General features: G+C 41.5%; 2 protein-coding genes across 9 annotated transcripts in view; one reads left to right on the forward strand and one right to left on the reverse strand.

The window, feature by feature from the left end:
• CDK8 (cyclin dependent kinase 8) overlaps nucleotides 1-11,771 on the reverse strand; it is a 73,854-nt gene extending 62,083 nt beyond the window's left edge. The window contains exon 1 of one of the 2 annotated variants that reach the window (XM_051779049.1): nucleotides 11,102-11,771. In XM_051779049.1, the coding sequence (XP_051635009.1) occupies nucleotides 11,102-11,229 (128 nt within the window). In that variant the 5' untranslated portion in view covers nucleotides 11,230-11,771. The remainder of the gene's footprint in view (nucleotides 1-11,101) is intronic. The other variant, XM_051779048.1, reaches the window with a different exon arrangement.
• Nucleotides 11,772-16,579: 4,808 nt separating this feature from the next.
• RNF6 (ring finger protein 6) lies at nucleotides 16,580-25,377 on the forward strand. Of its 7 annotated transcripts, none has more exons than XM_051779032.1 (4): nucleotides 16,580-16,703; nucleotides 20,341-20,553; nucleotides 21,053-21,160; nucleotides 22,547-25,377. In XM_051779032.1, exons 2-4 carry the CDS (start codon nucleotides 20,361-20,363, stop codon nucleotides 24,262-24,264), a joined length of 2,019 nt encoding a protein of 672 aa, XP_051634992.1. In that variant the 5' UTR covers nucleotides 16,580-16,703; nucleotides 20,341-20,360; the 3' UTR covers nucleotides 24,265-25,377. The 7 variants fall into 7 exon arrangements, with proteins under 7 accessions (XP_051634992.1, XP_051634994.1, XP_051634989.1 ...); XM_051779034.1 differs by having other exon boundaries at nucleotides 16,638-16,815; XM_051779029.1 differs by lacking the exon at nucleotides 16,580-16,703 and adding an exon at nucleotides 17,292-18,313.
• Nucleotides 25,378-27,795: the final 2,418 nt, after the last annotated feature.

Below are 27,795 nucleotides of genomic sequence, written 5' to 3' on the forward strand. Positions count from 1 at the left end.
GAAAAACAGGCAGATTGTTTCAGTGACCTTTAGTTGTGTTCTTCCCTGTTCGAAAAACATGTGAATCTTTTCAAGGATAATTTTAATTTTGGATGTTTAGGCTATCATCTGTAGTTGAGAAAAATCACTATGTTCTCTTGAACATTTTGTCCTTTAAAAAGAAGTATCTGGAGCTTTAATTCTGACTTATAGTTCTTTTCCTGCAAATTCTGAACTGACTGCACAATATGCTTTGCCATCCTACCACTCAACACTCAAGGTAGTTAAGACGCAGTTGAATAAAAACTGTTGCCTCAATAGTAGTATCTTTCTGCTTGAACATTACGTATAATTGTACAAGGATTCTTTGGCATCCCAATATTCCTATGCTTAAGTCAGTCTTTTATTAGGACATGCAAAAAAACATGCAACAGGGCAACATCAGTAGAATTCCATAAAAAAAAAAGGCAGAATATTAAATTATCTATCCAGTACCTTTCCTATATAAGCTACTAAGGACTTCATATACTTCTGTGCAAAATCCAATACCTTTATTCGTAAAATCATTGGGTTGGAAAAGACCTTCTGAATTCAAACAGCTATTTCTCAAATGGGAAACCTACAATACACAAAAGTTAGCAATTCATTCACAAGTAGGCTCATACCTAACAAAAAATTGTAACTATGAATAAAGCTATGCTGTAATCCCAAATGTGCTATTATGGGGCTTGACAAGGTCTCAGAAACCATTTGTTGAGCCTTGGAGGAGACAAGAGAGAACAGCAGGCTATTCGGCCAGAACACAAAACCCTCCTGAATGGTTATCAGCCCACACGTAGCAGTAACACACAGCATTACACACAGCATTACGTGCCAAGATCCCGAAGAAAAGATGGGGGACATCGGGGGGAGAGGTACATGAGAGTTAAAGCACTGGTGGGACGAAGTCTGAAACTGAAACTTTATTCCCATTCGTTCACACAAGACAGGCTTCTGTACTCCAGACTCAAGACTACTTTACAGGAGAAGGTAACCACAAAGAAAGCAAGCCTTTTATTAGCAGCGAAGTTAAGTATCTTGATGCTCCTGCCTCGGTTTCATTACTTTACTTTGCCACATTTTAGCTGTATTGAACCTTAAAGAACATTTCCAAGACTTAAAACAACAGATGAGGATGAACTGTTATCATCATCTACCTAAAGTCACAATACAGAACTCTTAAGTATTTTATAATATTACAGACCTACTGGCTTTGTTAATATTTTAAACAAGCATAAAAAAGTGAGCTAGTTACACAGTGATTAAACAATCTTCATATTCTTACTCAGTTTCAAAATGAGAATTCTGAATACATCCCTTTAGCATGGGCCCTTTTGTCATATTGTAAATGTTTAAGATCTGGAAGTTCCTCTTTCCCCAACACATACCCAGAAAGCAAAACATTTTAACCTCAAATCACTTGAGCTGAAGAAATCTAAGATTCTTCACAGCAGCAGACTGGCAGAAGACATGCAGATTATTACTTCTGTACAACACATTACTTACCTCATCCTAGGAAACAGCCCTAGCTGCAAGCATACTTTCAATCTGAATTTGCATTTAGACAGTGGATAATTCCACAATAAAGCAAACACCCTTGGGGAGGAGAACAAATACATCAGGTTTCATAAATGTCATCACTCACGTTACTACTGTGCAAACTACAAAAAGATGCAATCAGAACCAGCACGGTCTATGTAAATTTAAGACAGCAAGGCTGGAAGTCCATCATCAATTTTCCAGTATCTTAAAAGCAGCTAGTACCTCGGATCCCTTTATGGAGGGACTCTGTACAGACACAGAATTCTTTGGGTTTCAGAAATACAGATGTTATTAGTATGTAGAGCTATAAAATTAAGATTCCTTTTTTTTTCTTATGCTTAAGAGACTTCTGATGGTTTTGGAGAAATACTTAAAAGCTGTATTTTCCACAGAACCATTATCGCATGCAGAGACCACGAACAATTTTGCTTAAAATCAGCAAAAAGGCTAGGAAATACATCTGGATATTCATCCCTTACAGGTCATTTTTTTAGAATCTGTAGAGGCCAGCAAAGGTCCTACAGAAGTATGAGAGGTGTTAGAGCCTCAGCACACTCATCCCTGAAAGCAAGGGAGATGCCATCCCCTGGGTTGTTGGGGTTTTTTTGGTTAAAAATCCCCCCCCAAAAACCATTATCAGATATGAGGAAACACTTTCTCAAAATCTGCTTTCAACCTGTTCACTAAAGAACTGCTACTGCATTGCAAATTACCTGCGCTGTGTGTATTTCCCCCTTCCTTGCTTATCTACCTCAACTTTTGTTCTGTAAATACTTTTCTTCAAATGCACAAAATTACAAAATTAGGTCCTACTTTAATGCTACTCTTTTATTTCTGCTTTCAGACATAAGGGGCTCCTTCCAGGTCAAGTCTAGAATTTTTTCCATAATTTCTACCTGGATTCTCAAAACTCAGTGCTGAAAACAAGAGCTGCAAGATCTGCCATCCTGGTCCAGGAGACTCCCAGGACTGACTCACCTCTCCCACCCTACTCATTCTCTAAGACAGACACCCAGTCCTACTCTACACCAACCACTGATTTCAGCTCCAGGAAAGTTTATAACTTTTCTTCCTGTCTCCAGCCTGTTTGTTAACACAAAGAGAAATGCACTGTCATAGTCTGGACCTAGTACAGCTGTACAAACAGGAGCTTTCCCATGAAGATACGATGCCCAAGCTCTGAGCTGCTGAATGCTGCAGAGCCTCACAGCCACCTCCACCGCTTCTCTCACCTTCCCGTGAAGGGCAGTTGAGTTCCAGGTTCATCTCCTCTTCCTTCACAATGTGTTTTTTCAGTGCACCCAACAAATGCACATGTTCTGCACTGTTGTCCCAGAACGAGATAGTGCAGTACATGGTTTCCAGTACTCCACTAGGCATTCTGGTATCTATGGATAGCCACGTTTCCCTTTCACCTCCATCACTTCTATTGCATTAATGTTACCCCCAAGTCCACTCTCTTGGGTATCCTTCATGATTGCATGCAACCTTCATGGCTATAGGCAAGGAAATGGAACAGTCTCTCCCAAAGATCCTCATGAATTTTTCAAGTTTGGTGACATAAACCAGATAAGAAAACCCCAAAGAAACTATTCTCCAAGATGAGGTGAAGAAAGTAACACAATAGCTTCTAGCGTACTGCAGCAGTCTACCAAAAAACCCTCTTGCTTACCAAAAAAATACCCAGTACACGTGTAAGAGCCCATTTTTAGCATGTAGAAAAGGAGAGACAATGAAATCAAAACAAACACAAACATCATCTCTCCCCTTCAACTGGTTTTCAGTTGGATGCTATGTATATACACATACACCATTTCAGAAGGGCAAACATTCCGCAGTCATTCATGTTTACCAGCCATTTCCAATTTATTCTTTTCATATTCAGTTACATACTAGCTAAATGTGTGCAAAAACTAGGATGGCATTAGGCTCCACAGTCCTGGGTAAACAGTTGGACTTTATGATCATAAAGATATTTTCCAACCTAAATGCCTCTAAGATAAATAGGGAGTTTTCTTACATATGTAGAAGTCTAGAGGGTAAAATTACTCTCTGGGAAACTTCAATTGTCTGTCTGCAACCAATGCCATTATCGCTTAAAAAATTTTAATCATTTTTTAATACTCCCCAAGCAGAAGACACTACAAGATCATACAACTATTTATGACCCTCTCTTCACCCACCCCCAACCAGCAATACCCTGCATCAGTAGCACTGCAACAAGTAACTACCACACTTGTGCTTCCATGGCTTCCAAGGCAGTCACGGAAGGAAGCCAGAGAAGTTCACCTATCGCTCCTACTACAGACTCTTGTAGAAGAATTCAGATTAACATCACACTTCAAAATGAAAGGATTATCCTCTGCAGTTAAGAACAAGAGGCAAGCTTGAAAGACTGTATGGCAAAAATACAGACATGGCAAAACATTTTATTTTAAGACAAAAAACCAGCACACCAGGCAAATAGTAAAGACTGAAAACAGTACTCTTTACTCTTAGTCAACACAAAACAAAGGAGATTCTATAAGGTGCACGAGGTGTCTCCTTTTAAGGCTGTAGCCCAGCATTTCTGCTAGCTGCCAGTTGTCAGGACTAGCACTCACCATCCTGCTTTCCACTTCTTACTAAACTAGTTTTATGTTTAAATCCAAATAAAAGAAAGTGAAAGTTCCCTTCTGGAACTGCAGCTGCACCTAACAGTATTAACCACAGCAGAGATGGGAAGACAATCCACACCAGCAGCCTGTGCACTGCCTCATGTCCTCATCTAACTACAGCATCTCAGTCTTAATGACAAGAATAAGGATCCATAGCAGAAAGAAAGAATTCTGTTCCAAAGAAAGTTGATAGGTGAACAAGGTGAAGAGAAAAAACAAAACCCCCAGTACTTTGCTTAGAAGGTCCTGCTACCCAGATCTTTGCAATTAATGTCCTGCTTTTCACTGTCATGCTACTTGGCTAATGCAAATTATTCTGTCAAAAGATGGAAGCATCTCGGTATTAACTGGCCATTCAGAATGATCTGCTTCTATTGGTATTTCAGGTACACCAAGGAATGGCTTTTAAGCAGTAAAGTTGAATAAAGAGTCAGATTTTTACAACCATTTTGATACAGTGGCAAAACAACCACCTTTCAATGCCAAAATGGACACATCTGAGCTGTAACTTGAAAGTCTTGTGAAGTACATACCACTATGTCGGCTGTTGTTGCATACAACCTTGCCATACACAAACCCAAGTCACTCTACTTTCGTCATGTTTCCACTGTAGTTTTCACATTCCAGTAAGACTAAAAGTCTAGTCTTAAGAATAAAGAAATGTTTCAGTTTCTGCTACAGTAGTCAGCAAATTACAGTTCTTCAGATTCCAATGATAATAAAGGACATTGCTGTTCTGTGGTTGAACAAAAAACTTCAGAAAGACTTTCAAAACAGAAAAATCAAAGAATACTCAAGATCTAGAGTGAATATATTACTTCAATGACATTTGGCTGAAAGCAGTGCTCTCTCATGACATGCACCTTCTGTATAATCAGTACTCTCAAAAACTATGCCCTGTTCCCTCATGAGAAATCAAGTACAGCAGTACATGCCCCCATTATTTACATATATTATTGTAATTTATAAATCCAGAATAAAACTACGTAGAGATCTTTGGTGTTTTTCTTTGTTATTTTGCAACACTGCTCTCATGCCCTCCCGTTGGCACTGGTCATAGGCTTCAGGTAGAAATGAAACACTAACTCATCTTTGCTGCAGGGTATGCAAATAAATCAACACATCTGTGACAAGATAAGATCACACCAAATAAAGTCCAAGGGCCACCGAAGGACTCACTCATCCACATGACCTTAAAAACCTATAAAGCCTGGAGCCAACCAACCAGGTGAGAAGGGAAGGAAGCAGATGGAAGACAGCTAAAAGAGTGGTTTACCATAAGTATTTAAGAGCACAAGACTTCATGCAATACAGCATGCCTACCTCATTATGTAGATATAGTTTAATTGGGAACTTTCTAACTACTATGGTGAGGGATCCAAAAGAGACTCAGGGCATATATTCTAAGAAGATAATAGCACATATTACATACATAAATAAAGTCTGTGGCATTTAGAAATTCCACACTATTGTTGACAGGAGTCAGAAGCCGAAGACTTGCATGCTGGCTCTGTGGCTCTCACCACTTGTCTGTAATCTCCACCAACTGCTTCAGGTCAAAACAGTTAAAATCAACACACAAATATTCAGCCAACAAAAACAAACAAACAAAAAAACCAAAACAAAACAACCGCAACCATAAAAGCATAAAAGTTACTATCTCATGTCTATTAAATTAAGAGAAGACAAGAGTTTTTGGAAGTTGATAGAAAAAACTAACAGCATGAACTTCATAATACAACTCCTGTAAAAGCTCGATACAGAACTAATCAAGAAGTTCCAAGTCCAGTCCTGCTGATTCCCTTCTCGCCAAGAAAAATTTTGACTCATTACAACTACCTGTGGCACTCCCAAACTCAATGAAACTCTCATTAAAAATCAGTTTGATATAAACCTTGACAAAATAATATCATTTGATGTAATTCCATCAATACACACCCACAAACACAAGACAAACTGCAACTAATCTACTAACAACCTTATGAAGGGCCAGAAAGTGTTTTGAAGTGTTTAAACAACACAAAACAAAAAGACATCAAAAACTCAGAATTACTTAAATAAACCAAAGTGGGTTTTTCTGCATGCATTGCAGAGCTTGGCTTGATCTCTAACTGAAGAGCTTAACTTCTACAGCAGAAGAACATTCAATGTGTTACAACAGTTAGGCAGAAGTGACTGGTTCTGATAACATTTCAGAACTGACACTAAGCTCTTATCTTTTTCCTTTGACAACAGGTCACACAGTTTATCTACACTGCATTAAAATATTTCCTTATTATTTTCAAAAAAAATTCCATGTCCCCACTCTTCAAATGCTGTGAAACAAGAATAGCACAAGCTTCTTGTACATTAGCCAAACCATTCATTATTTTCTCTAACTTAAATACATTCTGCCTTCTATTTTTTCAAAGATAAATACTCTCCATCCCTTTTTTCTCAAAGTTTCTCCTTATACAAAAGTTTTTTAAACATAATCATCATTTTTGCAATATCTTTTTAACTGGTAAGTAGAAATTATGACATGTTATATTAGAAAATAAGTAACCCAGTAATTTACTGGACATCTACTTTTCCACCATTCTGGTGTTTTTACAACTCATACAGACCCTCAAAGTTAAAAAAAAAAAAAGTAGATTAGATTTGATTGTTCCAAGCATGCCAGTCCAGCACATAAATATATTTTCATAATGTCAATTACAATGTGTCAGTATGTTCAAATGAAAGAATCTGTTCCCCTCGCCTATAGCAATGCTTTCAACACAGAACTGTAATAGCTGAAATATAAAAAAAAAAAATCTCCAATTCCATTGGTGTTTGGGACCAAGATCACTTCTCACAGTTCTTGAGAGTAACTGGGAGAGCACTAGTTTGCTTACTGTTGGTTCCCCACCAGTCTCACAACTTAAGCATCTTTCCCAGACTACGAAAAGCCTTCAATAGAGCACTAGAGGATGTTACAGTTCAATACTTTCAATTATATAATTTTTTGCTGTCATAATTAAAAAGTGAGATGCTGCCTAACAGTGACATTCAAGAGTTTCTTATTCTCATCCAAACCACATCCAATAAACAGGAAAAATGAGTATTTGGAAACACTCCAAATTGCCACTGAAACAGACAGCCTTGCTCCACAGAATAGGCCTCTCTCTCAGATTTCTGTCACTGTATCATAAAAACTGAAGGAGAGGAGAGCGAAGAAAGCAGTGCAAGATCAATCCCATTAAAACTGAGCACCACTGTGACGTTATCACACACTCAGCACATGGTTCCAGTTCCAGGAGAGCATGTACCTGGTGTGCTGCCCAAGCTGGGCCACCAGGTTTGCACAAGCAGCCCCAAGTGTCCTGCCACCTCAGTCTGCCCATACCTGGCATTTGGCTTCTAGCGAGCTTTAAAGGTGCTTTATCTAGTCAATAAAAAAAATAAATAGATAAATAAAAATGTGTATGTTAGTCCACTAATCAAAAACTGCTGGCATGTTTTCCAAGTCCAGTATAACTCAAATAGGTAGGTTTAATATCCGGGTTCAGCAATGGTCCTGAGGGAGCACCCAAATCTCATGCTAAGCAGCCTTTATGCAGGAAATAACTGACATTTTCTGGACCAAAAAGAAAAAAAAAAAGGTAAACTATCCTACCACCACGAGAGACGAGCAACAGTTCCTTTATCTGAAGACTGATGTTCAACACACCATGCCTGCAATTCCTTCTCAGTGTCTGCCTTTAGAGTCAATTGTCTTCTTGTATACCTTTCTGCTATAAAATTAAAGCTCATGAATTCACAGAGCTTGTTCTAAGCAGGTTTTAGAGCCCACTGCAGGTACTGCACTGATGAAAAAGACAGCACCACTCATAAAAAGCCAGGAAGATGCAACCACATAGACCACAGCCTTAAAATAAGAAGGATTAAAATAAAAACTTGAGAATACAATTTTCCTGCAGGCAATGCACCAAGTAGAGCTCAGTTGTGATGCCTGACACTCGGCTGATTCGGTGTTCAGCTGGGTCAAGTTTGGCAGCTAATATGTGAGGAACCCCCATGGAGCTCTACCTGGTGATTCTCAAGAAAGACCAGGTGAGACCCCAACCCTCACCTTATGCCAAAGGGCACTTCAAGGCTTTTCTGCTGGAGCAAGGCATGAAATCCAGGTTACACTGTCACTGGGTCATTAGAGCACATCAGAAGGATTCTCACTCCATCAAGATTCCTATAGGACCATCCTCCAAAATGTTTCTGTGTCGATCCAATGGCATACAATTAACTTCCTACAATTAGGACACACAGCTGCTATCTAGTTTTCAATTGCCATACTGCACCTCAGAGGCAGCTGTAAAAGCAATAAAATAAAAAAAAGGAGGTGAAGACTGCAGTCGTACTACAGACGCTGCTCCTAGTACTCTTGAATTGTATTTTTATCACGAAGGGCTTTAGAATACACATCTGCACAAACTGAATTCCTAAAATTTACTTCTTTTCTGTGATCCTTCTATTCATTAGACATCCATAGTAAAAGATGTCATTTAAGGAAAAGCTGCATCAATATTGTTAACAAAATATTTGTAGTCCTGCAGCCTGCTCTTCAAAGTACTCTAAAAATTACACTGTGTATCAAAAGACTTGAAATATTTGTGCTATTTAAAGAAAGAATTAGAACCATGTAACAAAGTTGAAAGCACACTTGTAAGCTCAAGAGAAATATAAAAAAGAAGGTTTGAGCTGTATAGATATTAGAAACAATTAAAAATGGGTTATTGATTGATCACTACTTACCATTCGAGGAATACTACAACGAGAGAATATTTTTTCAATATTTGCATGTAACAACATGCAAACATTGAAATCTGTTTCAGATACTCTCTGCTGAAAGACATAACATCCATCTACCATAGCTTCAGGAAAACTGTTATTTCACATTTGCTTCATCAATTTTATTGATTCCCTTTAGTTAAAGGTATGTAAATGAAACCCTCAACTTCAATCCTAATTCTACCCTTATAATTTAAGATCACATATGTACAAGTATATCACAAGCTGCAAATGCACCTATGGATGTTTCTATTTTACAAATTTTAGTGATTGTCCAAGGGCAATTACACAGCGTATTTAAAAGTTTTCAGAATCAGAAAGGCAAATGAGAAGTATCAGGGAAAGGGATTGTAAATGAGGCACTAAATGAACAATAAGGCAAAATAAAATGGAGACAATACATGTTGCTCACCTTTTTTTTTTTTTTGTAACTTTATTCAAATACCATACCTTGATTTCCCCACTCACCAACAAGAGAGGATTTAAAATCATAGACATCCTACAATAAAGCCACCTTTGAGTAACTACCCATTTTTAAAGCAAACAATTCCTTTTTTTTTTTCTGAAATTTCTCAAAATGGCACTACCACCAGCAACTCTAAACAGCTTCTCCCAAACAACATGAAGCATACTGATAGTTTCACCAGAATTATGTCTGATTACGTGCTTCAGCAGTATTTCCTACACATAGTGGCAGTCCACCACGCCGAACAGCCGGAAAGAGCCTGACACGAACATTAGAAATGTGGCCGTATCTTTCAGTACCTCAGTCTATTTTTCATATTACGGATCTCCTTATCAGCACAGAAACCAGGGCTAGCTGTACCAGCAAAATTAGTACCTGCATGTGAGGAGACTTGAGGCAATAGCTTATCACAGTCACAACTGGATTTTTCCTCTTAGCCTCCCAGAAGCAAAAGAATTTGGGCAAGTTGAGAACTTCTCCTATGAACAGTTTGAAGGATGCAAATATCAGAGGTGTATAAAAAAGTAGCTACCTGACTCATACCACTAAACAAAATTCATGCTGAAGTAACTGTGCTGCAATTAATATCAACCTGTTTAAGACACAGACAAGAAAAGGTGCAATCAGTCACATTACAATCATTCTACAGGTAATGGCTAAAGCATTTCTTTCTAGAACTAAAGCTTATGTAAACACGATTGGATCATATTTTGGCCATGACTGACCACTGCCTACTTTAAAAGTATTTTTTTTATTTATGGAATGTAAAAATAAGACCCAGACTTTTAAAATACACCTTATTTCAATGACAGCATACAGAGCACCACTGCAATGAGACTGTAACAGAAAGAATGAACGTAATTTAAAATTTAGGAACCTTCTACAGGAACAACCCGTACTTCTCCTGTTTCTCCTACTCCCTACTTCCTATTGTTCCGCCGTTCAGCAAGTGATGCCATGTCACGGACGACGGAAACCTAAATGACAGTTTGCTAGGTCTTTCTTGAAAATGCTTATGCCAAGAAAAATAATTTACTCAGGTCTGCACCGAGAACTGGTCATGCACAAAGGATGATTTAAAGCATTCTAAAGCCTCCAAAAGCACGAGCAGACTTTGGCTTCCGAAGCTGCCAGCAAGAAGACCCAAAATGGTGACTACAAGTAATAAATCATAAAAACCAGCATTGTTTAAAGAAAAAGAAACAGCAAAACAAACAAAAAAAAAACCCGTTCTATGAAGCCGGTAGTCAGGCTTAACAGTGTAAGCCGCCACTCATTTACTCACAATGAAAACCCATTAAGCGAAGGGTTTTCCTCGGCCACAAAATCTTTCTCCCCAAATGCACCCGTGCTGCAAGCAGACCCCGTCACCGCGCTGAGGGGCTGCAGACGCCCGGAGTGACCCAGGGGAGCCAGGCACCGTCCGGCCGGGATAGCGCGGGGCTCCCGGGCAGGGATGGGACAGGGCCGGGGAAAGGGCGGCATAACCCGGGGGGCGGGGGGGCACATGGGGGGAGCACACAGGACGCGGCCCGGGGCAGGGGGGTACGGACGGGCCGGGGCCCGGGGGTGTGGGGAGCCGCGCTCCTCGCCCCCTCTCCCACTTACTCACCCGTCCTTGCGCTTGGCTTTGTAGACGTGCCCGTAGGTGCCCCTGCCCACCTTGCAGCCCTCGTACTCGAACAGGTCCTCCACCCGCTCGCGCTCCCCGGTCAGCTTCACCTTGAAATCATAGTCCATCTTGGGCGCCCGCCGTGACCCGCCGCCGCCACCCCCGGCAGCCGCGCCCCGCCCCGCCGCGCACACCGGGCGGCGGCAGCAGCAGCAGGAGAAGGAGGAGGAGGCCCCCGCGTCGCCCCGCGGAACATTCAGCGGCGGGGCTGCTCCCTTCGCTCCGCGCCCCGAGCCCCGGCGCTCCTTCCCTCCTCCCCCGCCTGCCCCGCTCCGCGGCTCCGCCGGTGCCGCTGCCCGGGCGGACTCTCGGGGCCGCGCCCGCCGCGCTGCCGCAAACCAACGTCGCAAACCGCGGCGCCTCCCCGGCCGCGGGCAGGGCACCACGTGCAACGGCCCGGCCCGGCCCGGCAGGCCCCGCGCGCCGCCGCACGCCGGGAGATGTAGTACGGGCGGGGCGGAGGGCGGTTGGGCCGCGCTGCATGCCGGGAGTTGTAGTCCCCGGGCGGGACACAAGGCCCGCCATCAGGGGCACCGCGAGCAGGGCGTGTTCCCATCGCGAGGGTTGGTTATGGGGGATATGCCGGTCCCCAGCTCCATCCAGGCTGGCGAGGGCAGACTGGTTGGTCTGTGCTGCTCTAACAACCTGTTAGCATCGTTGAAATTAAGAGAATCCCACAACTGAGGACACAGAATCACAGATTATTCCGAGTTGGAAGGGACCCACAGGGATCATCAATGTCCAACTCCTGACCCCGCACAGGATCATCCCCAAGGGTCACACCATGTGCCTGAGAGTATCGTACAAACACTTCTTGAACTCTGTCAGGCTTCCACTTCCCTGGGGAGCCTGTTCCAGTGCCCAACTACCCTCTGGGGGAAGAACCTTTTTCTAATACCCAACCTAAACCTCCCTGACACACCTTCAGGCCATTCCCTTGGGTCCTGTCACTGGTCACCACAGTGGCCCTTTTAATTGATAGGGTTCCTTATCTTTCAGTGGGTGTTTTGTATTCCCTTCTTTCATGCTGTCTGAGGAATCAATTAAAAAATATATGCTGAATTTGGCTTTTTGGAGTTTTCCTCTTTCTCTTTTTTCTTCTAACATTCGTGGTTTGCTCTATCATATCCTTCTGTTCCAAGTTTGTGTAATTTCTAATACATCCAGAATACACACACTTTTGACCCTTTTTTCATTTGACATCACCACACCTTTGAAAAATGTCCAAGTTCTCCATAGGAAAGCCACTGCTACCGTGTTATTTACACAGATAATGTGCAGAGGGATGGAGACAGTTGTCAAAGCAAGCTATGTCCTGAGAGGACAGTAGTTAAGGAGGGCTGACATCATTTAACATCTCTCAATGTATTTCAGGGAATTGTATTTCAGGTGAAAGCCTCGACTGTCTGGGAACGAGCTCGATTGTGATAATAAGTAGATGCTGTCTTTTGGGGTACAGCACCAGCTAACAGAGGTTCCGTATCCAAACAGGAGCAGTGGTACAAGAAGCAAAGCTAGTTTTGGGGGGTGTGTGTTTACATGCTAATGGCCATGGCGATGGTGCTAGAGTCAGAGTCTGTGAAGCAAAGCTTACAGCTGGAGAATGTACAACAAGCTGCTTACTCTGTTTTGCAGTCTTCAAAAATAGAATAAAAACACAGAAAAGTACATGTTTAATGTTTTGTCTTTCTCATCTTTATAAGTGGATAACCTATAACACTCAATCATATCCCCATGCCATTAGAATATCCACTCATTCAACTTACTAATTTTCCAAATTTGAACACGGTTTTGCTTTTCAGAGAACTTTATGTAACAGTTTAACTGCCTGCTAAAAGTTTTCCATATACCCAAAGGGACATTCTTTAGCAGTGTGACTCAGGTGTTCCCAGCTTGGTCTTGAATGAAAAAGGTTCAGTCCTGCTAAGTGCTCTACATCTTCCATTTTTGTTTAGTCCAGGGAAAGCTGAAGGAAAGAGAATAATGTGGTGGCTTTTTTTTTTTTCTTTTCTGTATGCAAAGAAAAACAAACTGTCATACTTGCACAATTTGAGTATTTTTAGAAACCTTGCAGTTGTTTATGGGCAGATGAGTGAGTTAGCTGAATAGTGGCAGCACTTAAGAACACAGTTTACTTAAAGCAGGTAAGTAAAGTGCTGGTTCTATAAACAGTTTTCTATGAAAAGCAATGTGTTGTTTTTTTTTTTTAATTTTCCACTTAACTATATTTTACTATAAAGTTGATCAACTTGATCTAATAAAGCATCCTAGATTCTAGCTGGAGTGCAAGTTTTATTAACAAACATAAATCAGGTCTTTGTATCCAGGTGCTGTATAGGAGAGTTGTGCTTGCATTCAGTGAAACATCTGTTTGCCAGACTTGGGACCACCTACAGTAACTATCAGTCTGGTTGTGTTATGTTCCTTACAGAGAATCAGTTGTCACCATCCCTGGAGGTATTTAAGAGACGTGCAGATGTGGCACTGAGAGACATGGTTTAGTGGTGGACTTGGCAGTGCTGGGTTAATGGTTGGACTCAATGATCTCAAAGGTCTTTTCCAAACTAAATGATTCTGTGATTCTATCTCAACAAACCTTGAAAATTCAGCCTATGAACTCCTGGTTATTCTTGTTATTGAAAAGAGCCCTATCTGAGAGGAAATAAACCCTGAAATTAAATATTATTTTATTATTTTATATTATTTCACATAATCCTAGAAATATTCAGGTTAGAAGGAATCTCTGGATGTTATCTAGGATAATATCCTGCTCAGAGCAGGGCTACTTTTAAATTCAGGTAGCTTGAGGCTTTGTCTACTCAGGTCTCACAAACCTCTATGCAAGGAGATTCCACAGCCTCTCTCGACTTGACTATCCTCAGGGTAAAATTTTTTGTCCTTCTATCAGTACAAATTCTGGCTCTGTTTTCCCAGCAAGCTCCTTTTCAGTACTGGCAAACTGCTCCTTCTTCCAGCTGAAGAAGCCCTGGGGCTCACAGCCTCTCTCACATGGCAAGTGCTCCAGCCGATGACCATCTTAGTGCTCTCGGCAGAAGTCACTCCACTTTATTAGTAATTTTCCATATCAGGATTGTTCTACTGGAGACCTCCCAAACTGGGCATTGTATTTCACGTGCAGGGAATAATGTAAAGGGAAATACTAACTTCCCAATCCCTTCCTGATAATCAGTTTTCTGTGTTCACAGGATCACATAAAGGGTCAGGATGGAGGGACCACAGTGGGTCATCTGGTCCAACCTCTCTGTTCCTGCAGGGTTCTCTAGACCATGTTATTCAGGATTGTGTCCAGATAACTTCTGAATGACTCCAGGGAAGGAGACTCCACAACTTCTCTGGGAAACCTGTTGCAGTGCTCAGTCACCCTCACAGTAAAGAATTACTTCCTCATGTTGAGGTGGAATTCCTGTGTTACAGTTTCTGCCTGTTGCCCCTTGTCCTATTGCTCTGCACCACCAAGAAGAGTTTGGCTTCATCCTCTTGATTATTATATATATTGATAAGATCCCCTCCCAGTCTTCTCCAGATTAATGGCTGTCGGGTCCTGTTAAACTACTGCCATCAGGATCCCTCAGCCTGTCCAGTAGAGACAGTCAGCAAAGCCCCCAGTCAGTATTGTCCCAGAGGGCTGGTCACTCCTAGATAGAGGACTTTGCATTTGTCCTCATTAAACTTCATGAGGTTCGTGATGTCCCATCAACTTCATATCACCAATTTGGTGTCACCTAGACATACAAAGATCCAGTATAAAAAGACTGATTATGAAGCCTTGCTTTGATAATATAAAATAATAAAATATAATAAAGTTACTTTCTAAAGAACTTAAAAGACTGAACAGTCAAATTAAATCCAGGCTCTCAGATTCTCTTTTATACGAAACTTAGTAATTGCCTGAAGTTTGCTGCCCTCCATAGGCTATTTTTATTATAGTTGCAAAGAGAATTTTCCTGTGGAAAGCATTACCACAGTGCAATCACATTCCAAGAAAGAGCCACTCTTGGTTTGTTTTATTAACAACACAGCATAAAATGAACAAATACTTTACTTAGTTATAGTGTGCTGTTGTGAAACATCACTATGAACAGGACATGAACACCAAATTCTGCATTGGAGGACAGGTCAGTGGAAAATATACTAATTCAGTGTAAGGTTTCTGTATAGAAATATGGGTTCATTCACTCATCTAAATAATAAATTTCTTTTTGCTGAGGAGTCCATATGTGGGCTTGATACCAGAGAAGATGTTGAGTTTGACAGTGGAACAATGCTTACCAAAAGCAGACTGTAGGATGAAAGGATTTCAAAACCAGGATCAAAAACAACTGTGGGAAGAAACTGAATTTTCAAGGGATCAGGGCACTACTTTATACACAGACTTTCATTAGGAAAGTAAAATTGATCTTCGAGAAGGACATATTTTAATTGATCCAGGCAAAGAAAATCATAATAGAATACTAATTATTCATACTTTGGCAAGGAACATGAAAAACAAAGAGGGTATCATTTCCTGAATGCAGTGAGCAGGAAGGAGTACTCTCTGGTCTGGCCTCAGTGTTAAGACTGTGTCCCAGCCGTCAATTTGTCTCATGGAAACCACCTCATAGCACAACAGGAATGTAAACTAACACCAAACCTAAATGTAACACTTGTGTAAACTCTTTTTCTCAGCCAGAATAAAATTCTGGGTGTGTAGTGAAAGTATCTTCCTGGAGGGTGGCTCTAGGCCCTTCCTAGCAGCTCATTCATTACTGAGAGTTTTCCTCTGTATCCAGACCAGTTGCACAGAAAATACGCCAACTCTGTTTATTTCTACGAGGAAGTTTAAACAGTGGTATGAGCAGTTTGGATATTCTAGGGATGAGGTTCTTTTGCGTAGTTGAAGCACCCTTCTCGCAAAATCCTCTCATTTTGCTGATTCAGAGAGTCTGTGCAAGACGTGAAACACGCTCCAGTCGTAGCCTGGCAGCTTCCACCACGCATTGTGACAATCTGCAGACGCAACTCGGAGGAGCGAGTTTGTGGATGTCAATGTATCCACAATTAGCATATGCAAAATTTGTGAAAGATTCGGCATCCCGTGTGGAAAAACTTCTGTCTAAGGCTCTGCAAATCGAAATTGCTAAAATCGCGGCTTGAGACGAATCAGCCTCTGTGACGGGACCAAGCAATTAAATTTTTTGAAAATTTTAGCGAAAATGGAGAAGGCGGAAGATTCTTGCAGAAAGGAAGGTAAACAGGAAGGAAGCAAGGAGAGGCAGAGTCATGGAAAACGGAGAGGCGTCCCCTTTACAACAGCAGCAGGCCTGGGAGCAGTGATTATACACAATCCTACTCCTCAGGGGTGTTATTGTCAAGTGCCAAGTGCGCGTGCGCCGGCGGGCGGGGCTCCCGGCAGGGGCCGTCCTCTCCCGCCCTCGGAACCTGCGCCGGCGGCGCCGGTAGTCGCCCGGACCGCAATTGGAGCTGGAGCCGGTGCCCGGACCGCAATCGGGGCTGGAGCGCGCTCCGCTCGTCCACTCAAGGGGTCGGTATCGTCCTGGTGGAGGCGGCTCCTGCCGCTGCCGGGAGACGAGGGGACCGGAGCGGAGCCCGTAGCGGGGTTGAGCCAGGCTGGTCGGCGCCGTCACCGGCAGCAGGCAGGGACAGGCTTTCGGGTCTCCCCGGCTGCGCTCTCGGCAGGCTCCCCCCAGCCGGGGCGGGCGGCAGGCATGGGCCGGTTTACCGCAGCGGGTCGCGCGGCCAGGGCAGCTGGGACCGCGGGCATTGCCGGAGGGTGGCGGTGCGGCCGGGTCGGAGTCGGTCCATGCCGGGCCCGGCCGGGAGCCCCGGGGGCACAGAGGCGGGAGGGCACGCGCTGCCAAGCCCTGCCACCATTGGCCGACGGCCGCGGGCCGGCCCGGTGATTGGGCAGGAGCCCTGTCAGTCACTGCCCTCCCCGCCCCTTCCCCACGGCGACGGGCGGCCGGGCCGGGCCAGAGCCCGGAGAGACCCCAAGAGCCCCGGCCCGCCCGGGCACCTGCCCTGTCCTGCCCGGGAGGCCGCACACCGTGGGCCCGGCGCGGCGCTCGCCTCTGCAGGCCCTGCTGCCGGCGGGGGGGGGTGGGGGCGGGCGGGCGGGCGGTCCCAGGCACCGGGCTTGGGTCGCGCTGGGTGTCCCGCGGGCTGTTCCTTCATTACTCTCTGACTCTTCGTTTCTCTCTTCTTCCTTCCCTCCTTCCCCAGGCTCTGTGCGTGGGGTTTTCTGGGTTTGGTTGATTTTTATTTTTGTGTTTTGGTTGGTTTGTTGTTGGGGTTTTTTTTAATTTTTGAAGTCGGTGAGATCATCCTGCCTGGAGGCTGCAGTGTGACAGAAATGCTTAAATAGCCCTCTGGAGCCAGAGGGGAGGTTTCCTCAGCTAAACTCCGTAGTCAGTCGCCTTACAATCAGGTGCTAGTCTTTCAGAAGATGAGTACCTAATTGAACAGGAGGAGTAGTAATTCATGGAAACAGGCCAAAACCTAAAATCATAAGGTATAAATTATAAGGACTAAATCTTAGGTTGAAAATTCTAGAAAATGTATACTGTTGGCATGTGGGTCCTGTCTCTGCAAAGGAAGAGTAATCCTGAGTCATAAGTGGATTTCGATTTCCGTTTTTTAGTTAATACCCTTCAACTTTTCAATACTCTGAAATATTTTAGTGACAAAGTACCTCATTTTTGATGCAGATAATACCCTTCAACTTTCACAAGTAAAACATTTTAAGTGCCAAAGTACTTAGTTTGGATGGCTTTTGATAAATAAGGATAGTAGTTGTCATCCGTGCAGTTATGTTAAACAGATGGGACGACCAAGCACTTCACACTTCTTAACTGTTTCTAAGTGAGTCATTGAAAGAGTGTGACTAATCATCCTACCATACAGTTGTCAACAAAAGAGTATTTTTTTTTTTTACTACCACCCACAAAATCAAAGAGATTTCCAGATTTGCTGTGGATGGTAACTGAAAAGTAAAGAATGTTTCTTTTGAAAAACACCTTAAATTTAGTTTGAGGGGGACTACATATGATATACTTGTCATTCTAAGAACATACATATATATGATTTTTTTCCGTGTAGCAATACACTGATGTTCCCAGGAAGTCGCTTGACTAGGTATGGTCATTGTGGACATGTTAGTTGTTTTAAGGCTTTCGTCTAAATAGCAATCTCAAGTGAAACTAAATGAATTTTATCTGTCCTCTTATCCCTTCCTGCTTCACCTTCGTTAAGTTGTAAGTCATCCAGGACAGAGGCACTTCAGTATTTAGTGCGGTATGGATTGGGTGTTATGATAATAGTCAAACGATGGGTGTCGTCAAGGTAATGATAGTGCTAATTAGTGGGGGGGTGTTGGGGCTTGGGTGGGAACTGCTATTGTTTTGAGGAACTCAGGGCAGTAAGAGAAAGAACTACCTGAGAAATTTGTATTTAGAAGTGTGATTTGAGAATTGACCTGATTTGAGCGTAGCTCTTGTGGGAAATGGAAGTCAGCAGTTAACTACAGTTTGTGAGGCTGAGCCAAGAGGGCAACAGTGATTTTAACCTCCCCACAAATATTATGGGAATGGAAAGTGTCTTGAAGGGGAGATACTCTACTTAAAAAAAAAAAATAAAAATCTGAGTTAAAGAGCTGGGAGGGAAGTTTCAAATGCATCAACTTTATTTTAAAGTTAGGCACAGGAGGAAGATGAGTAGAAAGACTGATTGGGAAGAGGTGTATAGAAGTGCAGTTACCAGGGGCTGGCAGGGGGAAGTAAGATAGGCTGGAAAATAATGAGACCAAGGATACATCAGAATGGATCTCACAAAGAATGTAAGAAACGTATATTAAATGTATGCCAGCTTCTGCTGTTGGCAAATACACTTTCTGATTTACTTTTTTTTATATCTGCAGCATTGATAAAGATTTGCTCTTAATTGAATGTGTTTCTAATAGTCAGTTCGTTTGGTCTGTTTGTTGTCTCATCACCTGTCCTGTGAAGGCTAATTACTGATCAGGAGTGTGCTGAGAATGCTGTTCTGTGTTTGCCCCGTAATTTAAACTTGAAGTGACTCTTATATGTGTGTGAATTGACAAAAAAACCCCAACAAACGAAAGGTATTTAACCGCATGCAAGCAGAGTGGTGCCCTGTGGTTGGGATTTTTTGGCCTGATGATCTGTGTAGAGAAGTGATCTCTTTTGTCAGGTGTCTGCCTCAGCAGGTGTTACAGATGCCTTTTGTTAAACAAGGAGCTGCATTGAAAGGATGTTTTTTCTTCTTTTAAATTGAGTGTTGAAGAGCAAGTTTTCTTCAGAAAATAGAAAAGCTGATGCTGATGGGACTCAACACTGGACCACATCAGAGAGAGGTGGTAATGGCACAGAAATTGAAGGTTATTTATGCCTTCTAACAGTGTGGACCCATTGGTTCAGTGTTTGAAAAGTGATGAAGAACTATGCGTGAAGTGCAGCCCTTTTCCTTTTACACCTGTTTTCTGGAGATGGGTATTCCTTTGGTAGCTAATCCTTGGATTAGAGTGTGCAAGGAAAATATACAAATGATGTAAAAAGATGTCAAAAGAGTCATTCCACCACAAATAAATCCATAGGCTTTGTGCTATGTGAAGGGTATTACCGATAGAAATACCCCACTGAAATCCCTACGGAAATATGTAGTCTTACCTTACTTGTGGTTGTCAGAAGTCTACACTGGGTAATTGCAGTCCAGTAATTAGAGAACCATGTTTTCAGTTATACTTCATCTTGTAAAATACTGCACACTGTTATTGTATTTTACTTGGAAGAAGGGACGTAGATCTTATGTTATTTCTTTAACTTTCTAAAATATCCTTGCCTAGCTAAAAAAAAAAAATAAATCTGTCATGATTTTTTTATTTTAAAGTTGCCATACCAACCAATAGGTCCTTTTAGTGAGGAAAGGGGGCTTGAAACTATTTTTGAGCAAACTACAAGTAAAACATTTGCATAATAAACTTCTCTGTTTGACTTGACAAATAACATGGAGCTTGGTTCACTTTAATCATCTTTAGCTATTAATAAACTAATTTCATTGAAAATGAAAAGAGGAAACTCTTTACTGTAAATTAGGTAAATTCTTACTGTAATTGCTGCGCAGTCTAACCTTCTGGTTTTGTTCAGGACAGCTCAGCATTATTATTATGGATCGCTCTCGACACCGCACAGGAAATGGCAATGAACAGGCATCTTCACGAGAGCGTAGTCGTGGCGAAGATGAGAGACAACGACAGCTGGAGCGCCTTGGTAGGGAGGAGGCTTATTACCAGTTCATTAATGAGCTCAACGAAGAAGATTACAGGTTAATGAGAGACAGCAACCTGCTTGGCACTCCTGGTAAGATGTGGATACCCTCAGTAGAAAAGATGTAATGCGAAGTAACGCTCTTGCTGTCAGGCACCACATGTGGTAACATGACTCAAGTAGCTTGACTTCTGTGGCTCTGTATAAAGGAAAAAACCTCCATATGGAACAAAAGTATTACACTTTCAAATGTAGCATCTTTGTGTACAGGTAATATCCAAACCCAAATAATTAACATTTGGTACATTAAAGTATATCTGTTGATATGTGGCAATTTTGGGGGCCTCTAAGTTGTTACTGGAAGCCAGCATATTCTTGACATTTTCATCTTCCACCCCAGGACCTACTTCCTCTGTTATCTGTGTACCTGCATTATAATTTCACACTAGTGCTCTTTTCTTTCTGGTTACATCAGTTTTATCTGCCTTCTGAAGATTTTCATTCAAGGTAGAAAATGTTATTTCTGCATGGCTATGTTGAGGCAGTTATAGTGTCTTATCTAACAGCTTTATCAAAATGTAAATTATTTCAGGGGAAATAACAGCAGAAGAGTTGCAGCAACGCTTGGAGGGGGCTAAGGAGCGTCTGGCATCACAGTCTGATCTGGATAACAGAGAAGGTGAAGGTAGAACTGTTGGAGGTAAACATTCTTCATTCATATATATAGATACACATGGTACATGATGCATAAATGCTGTTCTGTACAGATATTTAAGAGAGACTTATCTCAAGTCTTACTTTATTCCATTGCACCTCTCTGAATTGTTAAAAAGTAAGATCTTGAGATTTCCTAATGATATGAAAACAAACTTGAAGTACTTGATGAAAACTGATTTATGTTGACCACAAATTATTTGCTCCTATTTTCCTTTGTTAGTAAATGTAATAGCACAAAAAATTAATTCTTCAATTCTTAGAGGTTTTTCCTATGTATCAGAGCAGTTGGAAAATAAGTTAATTGGAAAACAGTTAATCTCTCTACTGTTTTGCAATTCTTGTTGTTTTATTTCCATTTCTTCCAGTCAAGTGAGGCTTGTTCATATTATGTGCATTCTGTCTTCAATTCCCCAGTAATATTGGCTTAATCATTTGTCCAGTTCTAATCAGACTTAGGAGAGGAATTGGCAGCTCAGAAATGAAGATACCAAAGTTCTTGCAGGTTTCATGGACATAGGGAGATGATGGAGTAGGGGGAATGTAATTTGATCTCTTCAAGGGAAAACCTTCACTGTTATCATGACCATTGGCCTGCTTTATACACATAGTTAGCAGTAACCAATTGGGCTTGTAGTTGGAGGAGATTTGAAAATGGAGCTGGTGGATATTGTAGTAGGGAAAGAGTATATTTGCACAAAAGGAGAAAATCTGTTGAAACCATGCATCCACCTGGATGCGCTCCTGTGTCACCTGCTGTAAGTTGTGGGAACAAGTTAAGCCAGCAGCACCTGCATTCAGTTAACTGGAATCAAAAGGGAGTGTTCGGCCTTGGAGCTGGGAAGGAGCGTGTGAATGAAAACACTGAGTTTGCAAAAAGTCATGAGAATTCTAGTTAATTGAATGACAACACCAGGTGCTGTTTACCAAAAGAACCCTAATAAAAGGGGAATGCAGAGAGAGTTCTGTGGAGAATCTTGAAAACTGAATCATGCTGTGTGTGCAGCCTCATTTCTTCAGTGCTCATATTTGCCATATTAAGTGACCCTGCCTTGGCAGGGGGCTTGGACTAGGTGATCTCCAGAGGTCCCTTCCAACCTTTATGATTCTCTGATCATTTGTTCCACTGCTTAGGGAAAACAACTTTTAAAAATGCTTTCCAAAAGGAGACTAAATCTGTTATGCTTTTTCTTGCTGAATCAAAATCAGCTGACTAGAATACACCCAGATTGATAGCTTAAGGAAGGAACAGCAATGTCCTGCTACTGTGTCGTCTCTGAAGTCAGAGCCCAGCAAGCATAGAGGATTTAGAGTGCATCGTAGTATGCTGAGCATGCAGTCATATGACTTTTTGCAATTCTTTGTTTCTCAGATTCTGATGTTCTTGGAGAAAACTCAAATGGCGACTCTTTGTTCGAATGGCTTAACACATTTCGTCGCACGGGAAATGCCACTCGCAGTGGACAGAGTGGGAACCAAACCTGGAGAGCCGTGAGTCGAACAAATCCGAACAGTGGGGAGTTTCGTTTTAGTCTTGAAATCAATATAAATCATGATCATAACAGTTTTGAAACTCCTGGCGAGGAGTATGTCGATATAGATGCTGCCAGACTGTATTTGGAAAGAAGACGTCAACTAGTTGCCAGTTCAGTAACCCCACGAACAAGGAGCATGGCTGCAAGGGAGGCAAGCACTGAAGCTGCAAGGACCAGGTTTTTAGGACGTACCATGGCACTAAGGTCTGAAGTAGCCTCTCATGCAGTCTCAGGGAGGCTTAGGAGTAGAACAAGGGAGTTGACAGGCCTTTCCCAAACAAATAATACTACACGTAATAATTCTGCAGCTGCTGGTGAACGGAGAGAAATGCTGGGAAGAGTTACTTCTACAAGAGTCAGAAGGGGTAGAGCGAGAACAAATGTTCAGATGAATACAAACCAAAGACTAGAAATTCTGCGGCTGAGGTCAACCTTAAGTAGTCGAAGCCGCTCTCCGCTGCAAAGGCAAGGTGATGCTGTTCACTCTGAGGAACGTGGTCAGAGGCAGGATAGAAATGCACAGCAAGTCAACAGAAGTAGAAGACAGATACCTCAGGCTTCTCCACAACCTGCTGAAGAGCAAGCAAGAGGCAACACTCAGGCTTCTCAACTTCCCAGTGTAGTTCCGTCCTTGGGAATAACTTTGGAGGAGGAGGAATCCAGTAGGCCGGTAGCTGCTGTCAGAAGGCATCCAACAATTACACTAGATCTCCAGGTGAGAAGAATTCGTCCTGGAGAAAACAGAGACCGTGACAGTATTGCCAGCAGAACTCGTTCTAGAGTAGGAATGTCAGAAAACACGGTTACCTTTGAAAGTGACAGTGGGGGATTTCGGCATACAATATCACGATCAGAACGGGCGGGTATTCGAACCTATGTTAGCACTATACGGGTACCTCTCCGTCGTATTTCAGAAGCTGGGCTTGGTGAACCTTCATCAGTGGCTCTTCGCTCAATCCTTAGACAAATTATGACGGGCTTTGGAGAACTGAGCTCTTTAATGGAAACTGAATCCAACTCGGAAGTGCAGAGAGGTGGTCATCCCTTATCAGATGCACAGAACAACTCAAGTTCAGCAAACAGCAGCGATCCAAGTGGGGTTTCGTCGAGAAATAGACATGCAGCAGAAGGCAGCAGGGAAAGAAATGGACAGAGGGATGACGGTCAACGCTATGGGCGCCGTAACGAGAACCAAGATAACAGGCAGTCTCAGGATGTGAACAACTTAGTGGAAAATGGAACACTGCCCATACTTCGACTTGCCCACTTCTTCTTGCTGAATGAAGATGACGATGATGATCGTTTAAGAGGTTTAACCAAAGAGCAGATTGACAATCTTTCTACGCGGAACTATGGGGATATTCACGCTGAAAACGAAAGAAGTAAAACGTGTAGTGTTTGCATTAACGAATATGCAGCAGGGAATAAACTAAGGCAGTTACCTTGTATGCATGAGTTTCACATTCACTGTATTGATCGCTGGCTTTCTGAAAATTCCACTTGCCCAATTTGTCGGCAGCCTGTTTTGGGGTCTAATGCCACAGACAATGGCTAGAATTATTTGTACTGCTCAGTTCTCAAGAATTTGCTTCTGCTCTATTTCTAATGAGCCAAGCCAGATGAACTGACTTACAAAGGGGTCCATTTGTGGGGGGAGTTTTGTTAAATTTCTTTAAAAATGATAGGAAACTTGTCTAAATCTAGCAGTGTAAATACTATTTTTTCCAAATGCAGGTCTAGGAATACACATAGAACCAAATGATATTGGTAAAGTTTATATTTTTTTAGGTAATTTTGTTATGCTAAGCACTTTTGTAAATACAGAAATGCAATAGTTAATCAGTCCTGCTTAATGTATGTTTTTTAACGTTGTAATGAACTCGCTTTATTTAGATTACAAATTGTTTCACACAGACCCACCACTGTGTTGAAAAATTAGTGGCTAAATAGCCATTTGTTAGCTTTTTGTTCTAAGAACAATTTCTTTTACAGGAAGTTTCTTGCTGGACATGTTTGCTAAAGATATTTAAGTTACTTGAAGTGCTTATTTTAATAGACTTTTCTTTTTAATGTTGAAATATCCTTTCCAAAAACTTGCCAATTTGGTTCTATTAAAAAAATTCTATTGCAATTTTTGCATGTAGGTTTACACAGTTCTTAATGCTGATGTTCTTATTCAAAAGTTGATGGGTTAGTGGCATTGTAAAATGTACATAATTAAATGCTGTCCTTGACAATCTGTCTTTTCAATAATGACAGCAATCAAATCTGGTAATTCCAAGAGGCTGTGTCTTACTTATTTGCTTAAAGAGTAAATGAGCACTGAGGAAGCCTTTTTACTCTTCTAAATTACTGAGTTGATATTCTTGGGGGTTTAACTGCCTTAGTTTAAAGAAGGACAATATTTCCTTGACTATTATATTGTCTACAATATGCATGTTTTGGGTATTGTACTCAGAAGAACAAAACAAAGACTTGAAGTGCTTTTGTACAGAAATTAAAGGTACACATGTAATATTTGTCCTCTTAAAACATACCTGAGGACCAAATTGCAAAAGACACTAAAGAGGACAAAATAAGCTTCCCTGAAAGTCCCTCGTATCAGTATAATTAGATACTAAATTTTATACCAATAACTTCCACTGAAATAAAGTTGTGAAGTAAATAATGGAGGGTTTGTGTGAATTACTGTTGATTGGTAAGATCCTATAGATTGGTAAGATGATTTCTTATTCTTGATGTTCAGTCTGTTTTCACTTTATTCTTTCCTTGGTATTCCTCAGCTCTGTTCCTGTGTTTCCAGAATGCCTGTTAGCTGTTATGGTGAATAAAAAACCCAGCACAGAGCACTCTTGGGGTTTCTGGAAGAAACTGAATGTTACAAAGCTTCTTCTGAGCAATGAGTATCTTGATCACTAGAGAAAGGCAGAACTATGCAGTATTCTGGTGTGGGTGTTTGTATATTCTGAATGGTAAGAAGAAAACAAGTCCTACTGACTTTTTTCTCTGCAGATGGTGGCCTTGACAAACGCACTTCTGTGTCAGGTGCTTCAGTTAAAGCATCTGCTCATGACATCCTTGAAGGGTAGCTATAAAATCCCGTGTTGAGCTATTGGATGTCTACTTCAGTTTGGCAAATGAAAAGCTTGTGTTATAAGTTCCAGAGAAGGTCTTGGTTTTATTCATAAGAGTAGTTCTAAGAAATTCTCTTTTGAGATTTAGATAAGTTTAAGGATACAATTAAGACATCTTCTGATGTGATTTGGCTGTTTATTACTGCAAACATTGTTGACCCTTCCTTGAGTGTGGCTTCCTTAGCTGCACTGCAGAGTGAGGAGATGTAAATGTGAGTATTAGAGCTAGGTTATTTTTTGACCTTTTTTTCTGTTACTTCTATTAACTCCTGATGTTGACAGTATATAAAGATATGGATGCTGTCTGCTGCTCCTTTGTCTCCTTATGGCTTTCATTCGTATTTTTGAAAGCTACCTGATTCGAGGGACACATTTGTAGAAGCCTGCTTTAGGCTCACTATTGCCTTGCTGGTTGGGTCCTTCAAGGTCAATTTTAACTTTAATCCTTACAACTGCTTCACTAATGCTCTAGAGATAAAGGGAGATTTCCTGTGCCTTCTTTCACTCAGGGAGGATTTTGCTGTGCAATTGTAAGCACAATTGCATACATGGTTCAAGACAAGATCCTCTATGACAGGCTACATTTAACTGAGCTGTTGGGGGGAACATCTGAAAGTGAGAGCTTTCTGTACAAACTGTAGGCTATGGGAGAAGAAACATGAAGACTTCCGTACTATATTCTTGTCCTGCCCCATTTGAGTTGGTTGTCAGGTATTTCCCCTCCCTTGGAGGAAGGAGCATGTTTTATGTTCCTCCACTTTCCTGGGAAATTGTATTGATGGGACCAATTAAATCATAGTGATTCAGTTTGGTATTGCCTTCTTTTACTTGCTTTCCTGGTGATACAGCTTCAGTTCTATACCACCACAACCCCCCAAACGCTCCTTTCCCTTCTCCATGACTTGGGGGCTCATGTTCCTACAGTCATACCTGTGTTTAAGAGCTTTGTTAATTTGCATTTCCTAGCTCTTCTCCAACCCACCTGTGCTTTTGATCTCTGCAGCTGTCCATTGCAGAGTTACAGTTTGGCTTTTGTGAGAAGCACTTGTTTTATACTTGAAGGTTTTTAGTATCTTACATTCCCTCGTTCTTGTACTTTAGGAAGCAATGCAACCATAACGCCTCTCCATTCACTTTGCTAGTGACTTAGCCCATACTCTTCCTTTCTTTCTTTACTTTTTTTTTTAATAACTGAGGTATCCTATTTAACCTCTTTTTATATAGAAGCTATTCTTATCTAACTAGTCTTGTTGCTCTTTTGAAATGGGAGGACTGGTGCTCATGCAGAATTCGAAATGTGGATGCACTACATATTATATCATGATATAACAACTTTTTTTCCCTTTTGTGACCTTCCAAATAATTCCTATTATTCTGGATTTACTTTTGTTTGCTGCTCACCACTGAGCTGATACCTTACCAAGTCATGCAAAAGATTTCACAATCACTTTTGTGAATGTCAGTTGCTGATTTAGAATGGACTATCGCATGCTTTTTTGTGTGTGTGTACTTCGCATATTTCCTTTTCTCTTGGGTTATTCTGTGTGTCGTGCAAATCAAATTTCCTCTGTCCTTTAATCATCCTGGGCACCTTGCCTCTTGTGATTTGTCCTAGCATTTAATATCCCAATAATTCTGTAGCATTTGTGGATTCGATCACTTATTTCTTTCTTCTGATCGCTTACAAATATGTCACATAGCACAGGTATTTAAGTATCTAGAAATAAATGGTCAAACCTCGATTTAGAAGATGTTACTTCTAAATCAGCAGATTTGTGAGACTTCTTTTTTTAATAAACAGGGACTAGGGGTAAATATATGAAGAATTTCAGAAAATAAATATGTTAATTATCCTTAAGCTGATACTTGTTGAGAAGAACTTGAAATCTTAAGTGTAGCACTGACAGAATTAAACTTGTTTGTTAATTATTAAGTTCCCTTAGTTGTCCCTG

The sequence above is a fragment of the Manacus candei genome, unplaced genomic scaffold (assembly GCF_025592945.1).
Source record: "Manacus candei isolate 608988 ecotype Guabito, Panama unplaced genomic scaffold, ASM2559294v1 h1tg000014l, whole genome shotgun sequence".
Classification (NCBI taxonomy): Eukaryota; Metazoa; Chordata; class Aves; order Passeriformes; family Pipridae; genus Manacus; species Manacus candei.